General features: G+C 38.7%; 1 protein-coding gene across 1 annotated transcript in view; it reads right to left on the bottom strand.

The window, feature by feature from the left end:
* Positions 1–8,736, bottom strand: part of LOC135934742 (uncharacterized) — a 36,676-nt gene extending 27,940 nt beyond the window's left edge. The window contains exons 1-2 of the mRNA XM_065476700.1: positions 8,627–8,736; positions 5,739–5,815 (exon numbers count right to left, since the gene is read on the bottom strand). Of these exons, the coding sequence (XP_065332772.1) occupies positions 5,739–5,813 (75 nt within the window). The 5' untranslated portion in view covers positions 5,814–5,815; positions 8,627–8,736. The remainder of the gene's footprint in view (positions 1–5,738; positions 5,816–8,626) is intronic.
* Between the last annotated feature and the right edge of the window lie 3,815 nt (positions 8,737–12,551).

Below are 12,551 nucleotides of genomic sequence, written 5' to 3'. Positions count from 1 at the left end.
ACCTTCCTTAAAATTTTACTTTAAAAGAAAAAAATCCTCTTTGAGCTCTTTAGTGCGTTTCGTTACTCTCATGCAAGATACATGATGCATCAGGAGGAATTTCATTTGAATTAGAATTATGTAGGAAGAAAGTCATGCATAAGAGGAATAAGAGTAAGCAGAACGAGAGCACGAGATGTTGGTTTCCGATCGAAAGAAAACCGGAGTGCAGAGCGCAGCCAATATTGATGTGCGAGGTGAAATCACTCCCAAGTTCTGTCAAGTGTGCGTTTGAGGCACGACAAAATAGGAATTTCCAATAACGCGCAAACATAAGACGACCGTGAGTACAGGGGGAGGTGAACGACTGTTGAACATTTTTATTAATTCAATATAAATGTTAAACAAATCCACGGAGGCCACAAAACAACTGCCAAAATTGTTTCTGAAAAGAAGCGCGAGTAAAGTTAATATTCCCTTTTTAAAATCACTTTGATTTCAACTAAATAGAGGAAATTGCTATTTAGCGATTTACTCAATTTTACAAGTCAGGAAAAGAAACTACCAGCAGCGATCCAAGAGTACAGATAGACGCAATGTTCACCGTGATTTTGAATTGTTCAAAATATTTCGCTGTGCTCAAAGATAAAAGTGCTTTAATTCTTTTCAAGAGAATCGATTATTTGTCATCGAATGAGAGTCAAAAGGATTTTGGTGAAATAAAATCGCCAGTCTATAATATAAATAGCCGTGCCGACAGACGTTGTTAAAAGCCGGAGGCATATATTAAGCATCAGGGGCGGCTATTAACGTGGCAGTCTTGCGAGCTGAAACCAATACATTAATGTCACCGTCTGACACTGCAATCCATCAACCTTGGCTATTGAAAATTCGCAACACGCGAGCCATAATATTCTGCCAACCGCGGTGGCTGATTTGCATGCAGCTCTGGCGCGAGATCATTTGCATGCAAAACGAAATTGACGATGCATCTTTTCTCGCCTGGTGAGCATGCAACCAACCATTCAACCTCTGTGTCGATGCAAATGCTGCGAAAAAATATTCAATCGAAGCGAATTTAGGTTAATAACATACGTCAGCTGGAGGATCCTCGTGCGTGAAGCGCGTCTCTATCAATTTCGCCCTCGCGCCCTACAGCGTTTATTTTGCACGGGTGGTGTGGCGGCCGAGTTTGCCGGCAATTCCGTGAATGAAACTTGCATTTTGAGGCGACTGAGATATCTCTAATGTAATTACCAACGAAGCCTACGCGCTGCCGATGCTCAAGCAGGTTGATTCAAAGCGCAGGCAGGTAACAAGTTGATGAGATTTGGATGTCACAGCATATTCCTTCATAAATCAAAGCCAACACTTATTAATCTTCAATTCCCAACGGCGGAAGTTTCACAAGTCTATTCCAGGAAATCATTTGATGACGTAAATGGGTGTTGCTATATAATATCAAGCATGGGTTGATACCTTGAAAAATAAAAAAGGAACGGATTCAACACTTGATAATATGGTACACTGTGTTCCCGGGGGGTTCACTTCCCCCACTGAGTAAATTATTGAGGATGTTGTTTTTATACGATCACCACAGATCTTTATTTCTGAAATGATTTTCTCGGGTTTGTTTTCGCCCATGATATTAAATTTACTTCGGAGCATGATGCTTTACCATGTGACGTGTAGGATTGGAAAAAATATTGATTTCAAATAGCTACTACCATGGGCAAACAAATAAGGAATGGGTTGAAATTATTGCAAAAGAATATAATTTCACACGTTTTCGTTTGCAGTTATTTCAATTTTGAGACTTCCATTCCTTATTTGTTTGCCCATGAGAGTAAAGTCATAGCAATGGTAGAATCTATTTTAAATTAAATCACTCCATATAGTTTTCTTTTTCTTTGTTTCAGTATTAAAATTTTTGCAAATTCACAACGTTCTTCATCATGATTGCGCACCATTTTGGTCTGAAAATTAAACGAGGTGAAATTTGGCGAACTGCCATTTCTTTTGTGATATAACGAACTATAGTTAGAACAGATATTGGGGGCAAGAACTTGCAATTTCACAGATCCTTAAATTTAGACAGCAGAAAGCGAGAGTGGAACATCAAATTATTATTGCCACGCCATAAACCGGCTAGGCAATGTAGGCGGTCGGACCGAAAGTCCCACTTTCGCGCGCTCGCTCGCCCGCCTGCTTTTCCGCACGCAGCCTCCGGGTACGAAGTGGAGTGGATCTTCATTTTATTGTCCATCACTTGCGACGTGTCCTTAAAAGTCGTCACGCATTTATGACGCCGTGCACGCCAAAGAGCTGCAGCAAAAGAGGCTCCCGAAAAGCTGCATGCTTGAAATAACCGGCATAACGTTTTCATGGGCACGATGGAGAGGGCGATATACCAATTTTATTAGTGCGTGTTTTTGTGAAGACGGCAGTGACGGGAATGCACGCATATTCAAACTTGCTTGAGTAACCTTAAAGAAACACAAGAAGTGTTTTCAGTTAGCACCAAAGTTCCCTAGCTTGTCCCTTATTTGCAGTGGTACTTGAAAGCATTACAAAATTATCTCAGTTTTCATAACTTGACCGTTACATTTCTTCAATATAAACCAATCGAGTTCTATTTCTGCACATTAGTCTGATTTCGATAATTAGGGAAAGTATCACCTTCCTTATTATATATTCATTCATCAATAAGGTTTGATTTACTCGTACATAAAAGGGGAGGCATTCTAACAACAATAACACAAGCCATTGCGAGAAATCCTTTATGCCAGACTTTGACAAATACAGTCAGTTCTGGAATTTGAAATCGAATCACTTTACAGGCAAGGTCAGCGTAGGGCGTGCGAGGAGCACTGAATTTCACTGGCCTTGCGAGCGTTAACACGTAGTTCGGCTGATATATTGGGAATAATCACTTTATCACTAAACTTGCATGGGCGCACAGGTGAACTTCAGGGTAAAGGTTAACACAATTAGGTGGAGGCACTACAACTTGCAGGGAGCATGAATCTGCGGCACATCAATCTTCAATGCAATTTTTAGACGGCAGTTTGCATCGGATAAAAACGAGTGGCCTTTACGATTTTCTTTTGAATTCTCAAATGGTGCAAAATGGTTGCAAGGAAGAGTTTGAACAAAAAATAAAAATGTGAACGTCAACCGCGATAAAAAGATTTTTTGTTATATGCAACTAATGGAAAATAGTTTGTGGTACTTGTAGATTGCCTTCCTTAGTAGTTGCGTGTATTGAAATTTTCCATAAGCTCGTATAACTTTGTACTATGTTTGAAAGCCATAGGCCATACCCGATGGAAAATTTGTTATATATTTTTTAATCAAATTTTGCGGATCTTTCCAAAATGCCAGTGGTAAAAGATTTTAAATTTTTAAATAAAGCTTTAGGAACTATCAACTATTTTTGGCGATTTCGTTGCATTGATTATTTTCTGTTCACATAAAAAATTAGGGTCATACATTTTGGAATTTAGAAATGACATGAACTGCGCCTAATATTCAAATTAGAATCGCAGCAGATAAGTTATTAATTGAGCTACACTTTTATTTTTGTATGCTATCAATGTCAAAATGTTCTGACTCTTAGCTGATCATTAAAAAATAAAGTGATGGTTGCTTTCAAATAAATACAAGTTAATGAAGCCGCGTTAACAATACCCAATTAACACGGATTCTAGGAACGCGCTAAAGGAGATGAAAGTGGTGTTTGTATCTTGTTGAAGCTTTGCTCTTGATTTGCCAGTCTGATGGACTCTCAAATGATCAACAGCTATAAAGTCCTCAGCCATCGCGTTGATGCTGGTTGTTAGTTATTTCTAGAGCTGCGAGCACTGGCCCCTGCTCGGCGGCGGCGCGACTGACTAAATATTTACTCGGGAAACAGTGATTTACGCTGTGCGCACATTGCATACCTTCGGGTCGACTGATAATAATTGCTCTCCGCGGCTCACTCCAGCCCAGCTTTAGCCATGCAGAGCGTACGAATTGCCGAATTTAAAAGCCGTAGTTTGCAGCTCAAAGGATTTCATCTCAAAAGCCGCTCTCTCTGAAGATGTGGGCTCCATACGGGCAGTGAATTATTGACGAAGAGTCCTTTTGATCTAGCGTGCGTTGCAATTATCAATGCACTCATTGGCATTGCAATCCAGTCACGTCATCTGCTATCGGTGCTTGCATGAAACAGGACTAATTGGTATGAAAGCCTATTTGATAATCTCCTTCGGTGCTTCTGGGTGCGCTGCGGCGCAATATGAAACTTGAGCAACGACGTGCAGCAGTTGAGCAATGCCTCATTGCACCACAAACGTTGCGCGACAGTTACTGGTTTAACGCAACTCACAAGATGTTAATTTCCGGACAGACAAACAAAGCTAGACTTATTTTTTAACCCAGTCAGTGCATCATGCGCTTCGCAAGTTCAAGTTGAAGGCTGCGGCTTAAACACGGCTCGGCTTTGGTTTCGTGCCAGAAGAGCTTGGTACTCGTCGGGATGCAAATTTCCTGGCCCATTAATAAGAAAGTAATTATGCAGATGAGCGTTGCGTTTGTGAGTTGCGAAGGCTAACAAAGCAGCGAGCGATCCGGCTAACTGCGCCCTCTTTTATTAATGTATTCATCACTGCCGAGCAATTCAATCTTACGGTTATGTGGCTAGCTGCGCGTGTTTCCTTCCACCGACGGAGACGTCTCTAATAGACTGCTAAATGCCTCGACCTAATGAAAAGCCAGCGGCCAGACGGAACGAGCGGCGCGAGAGAATCATTATTTCTCATCTGTCTAACAGTCACTTGAGAGCCATAGGAAGAGGAAAAACAGTTATTTTTTAAATGAGCAAAGACAGTGAAAAACTACGCCTGCGCATATTAATTTCTTTTGATTAATTGACGTTTGTGACTGCTTCCCCCGTAAATAGCACCTGTAATGTTACGAATGATGAGCCTGGAGCTCTGTTTTTCCTTATCACGCAGCAAAGTTTCCAGGTCATACTTCTACAAAAGCAAAAAATATTTAACAAACTGACGAGAAAATGATATGCAACATAATTTGACTCCAAATATGACATTTTTGCAAGAATTTTGCTTGATGCTTTGAACAGGAAAATGTATCAAATAATTCAATTAATTTTATACTTATGTCAAGAATCAATCACATTATTTATTATGTTATGGTCAGTTTACTTTTTTGCTCAGAACTCGATGGTGGCGGCATTGATGATGAACATTTAGGAAAAGTTACTGAGCTCAGTAGAGGAAGTGAACACTTCAAGTAACTTTCCCAATAGATAGCAACGCATTCTGCAGCTTCTATCTGATTGCCCCAAGATATACTGGCAGCATTGTACAGCTATAACTAGAATATTTTATATGAAGCAAACTTTCCAGTGAATATAGCAGAAAAATATTTCAATAAAATGATTTTAATTACTTGCAAATCCAAGTTATTTTTCTTAACTTTTATTTATTTTATTCTACATAGAATTTAGGGACACTTATCCCTCATTAACAATTATGCATTTTATCTCTGACATCAATTCATTACTCCAGATTAGGGGAGAATATTCCGATTGAAAAAAAGTACCTGCATGATTACAAAAATGACAAAATTGCTTAAGATGCTTCTACATTGAATCTTTGTCTTCTTTGCGCGAAAACTCGCAGAAACCACAAATTGAGTTATTCTGAAAACCCAACACCCCGTCCTGTAAACACATTTAATTGTTTACTCACCATGGTGTATATTGCACTTGCATAGCTGCCCTTCCTCACCGAGTGCCAACAGCAGCATGTCTGCAGAATCGCCATGACTGCAACATTGATTTATTTGATTAATCCTCTTTTCCTCTGTTTGCAATTTGCTCTTCACCAACGAAGACAATGCTGGCTAGCATTTGCAGCCTCAATTATAACGCACTCGCTTTGCTGCCGCACGTTCGTTAATGTGCACTGACAGCAGATTTTTCACTCTGTGTAAATTGCAGGCTTTTAAAACTAATGGACGTAAAAAGCTGTCTGCGCTGACAGATGATTACTCGATGAAAGCTTACTTATTTTTACTTTTTCAAGCTCGATGGACTGTTTGAAGGATGGTTTCACTTAACATTTTACTGAAACGAAAGCCGGCTTCTTATTTGTTAAAACTTTACTTCGAATTTTGTGCAATGTTCGTGACGGAACATAAGCGAGAGAGGCACTCTGAACAAACGCCACTCTTTACTTTGGCTTAATTAAACCGGGTGAGGCACAAATCTGGATCGCATATAATTAGCGTGCTCTCAAAATTCGGGGCGGCAACCTGCTCGTGGCACAATACACCACGTACGGAGTCACGCGTCCGACACCGCAGGAAACAGACACAAACAGTCGACGCGGCGCGAAGTGAAGTGGATCGCACTGCGTGTCATCCCTCCATCGGCCCGGTAAATTAAAGCAGATGATAAGCCTTCTAATATTGCTTTGAATACAGCTTGCGAAATGCAATGTGCGCTCACACTTTTTATACTGCTAACTGCGTCTCTCAAACACACACTGGCACAAAAAACAAACCCATTTCATCCAGCGTCTGCCCATGGAAGCGAATAAAATGTTTCTATTTTGCTGATTAAAAACATAAAATGCACGTTACTGACGCTGTTGAAACGTGCTGTGTACACACGCCCCGTTTTACGAGTGCCACCGAATAATTGTAATTAGATAGAGGAGCTATGTTTCGTGGCGTATATGCGACGCTACAATCTAGCCTCCACAATAAAACACTTAAAAGGACCATTAATTTGTCGAGCAATAAAGTGCCTTGTAATTTTAACGACACGTTCTGAAAAGCGGAGAGCATATTATTATCTCATTATCTAGCAATTCCGAATTTTCAGAATATTTATGTCTTAAGGATAGCAGGTACATATTTAGATTAAAATTTATTTTTTCTACACAATGTGCTGATAATTTTAAAATCTAATTTTAAGTCTATCGAGTTAACGACTCGTTGACTAGAAATAAAGGAAATATAATTATCTACTTTTGTTTTGCAGAGCTCATATTTCTATGCTTGCGGCTTGTATTTAGCATCGCAGCTGTTTTACAATCGAAATATGTATTATTAACATTGCACTATATTTATCATTCTCTTTGCTTGCTGCCGTCCCAAGTCGTGGGTTCCAAAGCGTACTTTTATATAAAAGTTGATGGCAAATTGGTCATTTTCATAACATAGTACACGCTTGTTTGATCCCTCAAATAACGAAGCTTCAAAGCCGATGACAACAATCCTGCACGTATACCATCTATTATTATCAAGCGCTTTTAATGAAAACCCGCACATATCATGAGTCGGTCGATGTTGAACGCAACGTTTGCATTGAATTGGATACAAATAGAGCGGATTAAAATGCGTTTCAGTAAACCAAAAGATGATTATTATGTTGCATGAAACTCTATATAGTTGATTGTTGCTTGAAACGCAAAAAACAAAAATATTCAGTAAGATCCTAACCGCAGAAAGCTATGAAAAAGTCCTGATTTTCTTCCAAGAGAAAAATGTCAGAACTTTACCATGTGCATTGATTTTAGCATAGATCAACTCTTCGCGCCCACGTTCGTAAAAGACAGGCGCATAAAATGTTTGATTAGCTCGCCTTAAGCCTGCTGGAAGTAGTTAAAGCTTCATTCGGAGAGAACTTTGAGCTCGCAGCAGCAGTTCTAGCATCTGCCCTTGAAGTGCGCCTCACACAATCCTCTGCTGTAATTCTTTTAACTTCAGAGTTTTTTGCCTTACAGCACCTACTTCAGACTTGTGTGAATTGAATAACTTCTCCCAACAGCTTTGGGCTGTACTTTTGTCAGTACCAACTGTAAAATCTGGATTGGATTGGTGTTAATGTTGATCATTGGCTGCTGGCCTAATCACTTTTTCAGCCTGCTCAATTAAATTAAAATAGCACACCTACCTGTATCTAGGAAAAAATACGATTAAACATTCATTGAACTATTTAGGCAGATAGCTCTGATATTTAATAAATTCTAGATGGCTTTGATATTTAAAACATTCTGGCTTTTTTGGCAAAAGCAATAATTTCGAGCTTTTTGAAATAAGAGATGTTGAATAAATGGTCTAAATCATCTTTTATCCTGACACAAAATTTAACTCATTGAAATTGAATTGCAAAAAAAATCGTACGTAATCTTCCACTAGCCTTGTTGCCCTTTTACATCCATTGATTCTTTGTCTGACACTAACTATTTTTGTATAAATATCTTTTGATGAGAATAAATAAATATTTACTTGAAATCAGAGCTGATTTTTTTAGGTCAAAACATATACGTCATATTAATGAGGGTCGGCCCGCCTGAAATCTATTTTTGAAATTATTTCTGTGTGCAGTGCGAAGCAAAAATTATTTAATGATTAGCAAAAGCACGAACATTATTCCACGCTTATAAGTCTCAAAAAAGCAAAGCGCGTGGAGAGAGACCACAGAAACGTGGTTAGAGCACTGTCGCTAATTTTGGAACGGCTAACTTCACAGAGCGAGAAAGGCCGGCAGAAAATCCAACCACAATAACAATAAATACTGCCTGCCGCCTGAAAAAAGGGTAGAAATCGTGTTTAGCACGCAACTCACCATGAAGGTGCGGTGGTCGAGGCCGGTCGCGTCGTGCACTTGGTGCAGCTTGAGTCTTGGTCGGTCGGGATGCTCGTGTGAACTGCCCCAACGACGCAGCCCGAACCCAAGGTGGTGCACCCCCTGAGAGCGGCGCTTGCGCCCGTCCACGTGCTCCGCGGCCGCTGCGGCGTGCAACAGCGCCGCAGACGCATGAATGAAATTCGCATTATGCAACTCGCTCTCAATGAGCCGTCCAGCATCCCCAGACGCGCAAAAAACAATTGCATTGCCGTTTTTCCTGGTCGCACTGGTTGCGTGTTAGCTGCTGTTGCCAGCCGCTCGTGGGGCAACCGTCCCAGTTTACCGCGTGCAACGAATTACGTGGTGCAATCGCCTGCGAGAGCAAACTTAGGCAACCCGACGGACGCGCCGATTGCACAGGTTGTATATACGAACGCGATGCACATGCTAGTTATCGCAAGCCAATTTTCTCGCTTTGCCCAGCCAATCGCAGCTAGCGTTTGCCTGCGCCTAATTAACACTTTGCAAACATTTCGTAGTGCATTCGCTCTGTTTGTATAAGCACCCGTCTCCAACATATAACATTAGAAAATAGTGGTTCTGTGTTGTTCTCTCAAATGAGAAAATCTGCCGTGCCGTTGTTTGATTCTATATGCTGCACTCATATCCTCACGAAGTCATATTGAATTTCTTCAATTTAAGTTGGTAAACCAATATGCTTTATTTACCTGCGACCTGCAATCAATAACGAATGAAATAAGAGTAGGAGCGTAAAATGAAAAACTAAACATTGTGCAAAATCAATTGAATTGATGGCTCTGTTATGTAAAAACGAGCCAGAGTCCTTATGAAGCGTTCAAATTTTGTCTGAAGTGGTTTGAAATATAAGCTAACACATTTGAAGACTAATTCCAATAGTTATTCTTAAAGAAAGGGCATTGATAATTTTCAATTTCAATATGGATATTAAAGAAAGTAAAAATTAACATCCTGGTTAAATAAAAATCATCGGTTTTTGTCACAATATTGTAACAGTTTATTGCAGATCTGGAAGATTGATAATTGAATCTAAAATTAATTATTTTACTCTGTTACTTGTTTTACCAAGAATCCAAATTATCAGTTTTATTATATTATGGATTTTATTGGACTCCATCAGCGTTTAAGACTTAATTTCATTTTTTGTCTCTTATAACAAGCGACTTTGGCACGACGATTAAGGTTTTTTTATACAGGCGAGCATATGCTATTAAGTAAGTAAAAAATCACAATAAATAGATTTACAACCATTGGTAAAATTCGAGATGAAGACATTTAGGATATGGGATGAGGAAATGATAGTCATGAATGGAATATCTTGGTTGCATAGCCCTATTTCTTTAGAGTGTTTATTGGTCCAATCAAATTTTAACATAGCAGAGAGGTCTCATAAAATTTGGGGTTGATGAACTGTCGTTTTATATTCAGTTAATTGTTATAAATGTGTATACAACAAAAATAAAAATTACATTGTTGGCAACGTACGGCCGTGAACCTGCGGGATTTTGCATTGATTTCTAACCTTTAAAATCAATTAATATGCAGAAATACATCTAACTAAAATCGCAATGTTAAAGAAATTTCCAAAACCTTTTTTTAAACAGTTAATAAACAAGAACGTAATTGAACATTTAAACCAATAGGGAGAATATTATGCAAAATTAGCTTTTTGCCAACAAATCTCGTACTTGTGAAAAGTGATTTATTTTTTAAGTATAAAGTCTATGCGCATCAGTAATTTTTAGCATTATTATGCTCACTTCCAATGTAATAATTCGATAAATTATACATATAATATACACATTTATTTGCGCGTTTTTTTGTCTCCGTGCTATTTCGATTGCTAATAAAGCATTAACCAAATATTCCGTTTTCTTTAATTATTATGTATATTTTATTGCGAATTGTGTTTATCTCTGTAATTTTTTCAAGAGATGATACGACCTTTTAAAACCTATTTTTCAACGCCGATTACGTAACTCATATTCGGGTTCTGTGTCGCATTATGAGTTGGTAAGATAGCGCTAGCTGGTGTTAATACATGGAACTTGCGGCATGCTGCTTGCTAAAAAGGGGGTTAATGAGCTTGGGGAAAGGCACGAGGGGTGCACTGATTGTGAGTTCGTAACGAATTGTATGAACATGCAAAGCAAAATGCGAAACAAGTTACACCAACAAATGAGTTTCTGAATCATGTCACTGTTCCCAATTGGTAAATTTTTCTTCACCGCCATGTTTCCATCATTGATTTCATCATCAATTTAGAAAAGGTTTCATCTTGATATCAGAAATAATTTATTTTGTGTATAGAAGGTATTGAAATTGTGAACGTGCGCCTCAGTTCGTATTTATTATCTAATTTTCTTTCCTCGTCTTGTGCCACTTACCGTTAGTGTTGATGCAAATCACCTTTTTGAAATAAAAATTTCATTTGAAGTGATAACAAATATGTGATATCATTCTGAATCAAATATTGCAAATGATGCCCAGTCCAAAGTGTTATATCGTTTCGTTTTTTGATTCGTTCTATTGTCTTAGCTTATAGTGTGTTTTTATTTGCACTGAGAATGGGGTTTAGGTTTGAAGAATATTTACCCAACTATAACTATTAGATGAATAGTACATTTTGAAAATATTTTAACTTGCCACATTTTTAAACCAGGTCAAAATGCCAACTTAAGCAGACAATTTTCGGGTTAAATTTAAACACGCGTAAATCCTACAATATACATCGTACCGCAAACAAACTCTTGTAGAGATGAGCAGTTACACACAGACCGATGAAAATTGATCCGACGCGGATTAAGAGCCGACAACACAACTAATCACGCCGGATTATAATGCAAATGACGAAAGCTGCGCACAAAGAGGGCGAAATGAAGTGCCGAGGAGACACATGAATGGAGTGCACATATTGATATCGGGCATCAGAGAGACAAAGCCCTTTAATAATTCAGTGTGAGACCTGTCACCCACCACGTGCATCAGGTTTTTTAATGGCACCAGATTTCAAAAATCGCCGACCGACACACGATAATAAATCGCGCGCGTCGCGCACGGCATGCACAATGAGCCACCCCTTTTTTAATGTGGCATATCCCACTCGATGCAATTTATCATAAGATAAACGTTTGTTTTTAAAAGCCACTGACACACGTGTGCGTTCGGGGGTGAAAAATAATAATGTGCATGCAGCGGGCGGGTGCCGGACAGACAGGACGCGCGCGACACTCCATTTAGATCAATTAGCCGCCACGCTCAAGTCCTCTATTTGAAATAGACACTCTTGAGAGGTGCATTAATATGAAGAGCCGACAGTATCTTCCCTCGAGAGGCTTAATTGAGGACGTGGCAAAAAAAAATAAATAAACATTCGAAGAGAGCAGAAAGCAGAAAGATTTTTTTGCCGCAAATGGTTTGGAAAATTGAAAATTTGTTTTTTATATTTAAGGTAGTTCTTACCTCTAATTTTAGTGGGATTTTGACTGACTTCTCGCTTGGTCATATTGCATGAGAAAATTCGGTGTATTTGGTTTTGAATTAGGTGGTCAGACTTAGCCTGCGCGCCTGATACTCACGATATTGTTTGAATTTGTATTGTTTTTTGAAACATTAAAAGTTGAAATTATTTAAAAATTATTCAGCGGCTGCTTTTAAAGTAGAGCTTTACAGGCCAACAATTAAGAACGTTTTGCATTGTTGACTATTGCGTTTATTGTTTGGGAAATTTAGCATATATTTATTTTAACAATGTGAATTAATGAAATAATTACTCGGGAGAAAAGTTAAACTTCAGATTTTACCAAATTTTTTAAAAAAAATAAACGTATTGTCAATAATATTTCACTTGATTTCGATCCTTCTCGCTGTGTATCCAATGGTG

The sequence above is a fragment of the Cloeon dipterum genome, chromosome 1, assembly GCF_949628265.1.
Source record: "Cloeon dipterum chromosome 1, ieCloDipt1.1, whole genome shotgun sequence".
Classification (NCBI taxonomy): Eukaryota; Metazoa; Arthropoda; class Insecta; order Ephemeroptera; family Baetidae; genus Cloeon; species Cloeon dipterum.
The sequence above is the reverse complement of the archived record's forward strand: the minus strand, read 5'-3'. Positions and strand labels throughout refer to the sequence as shown.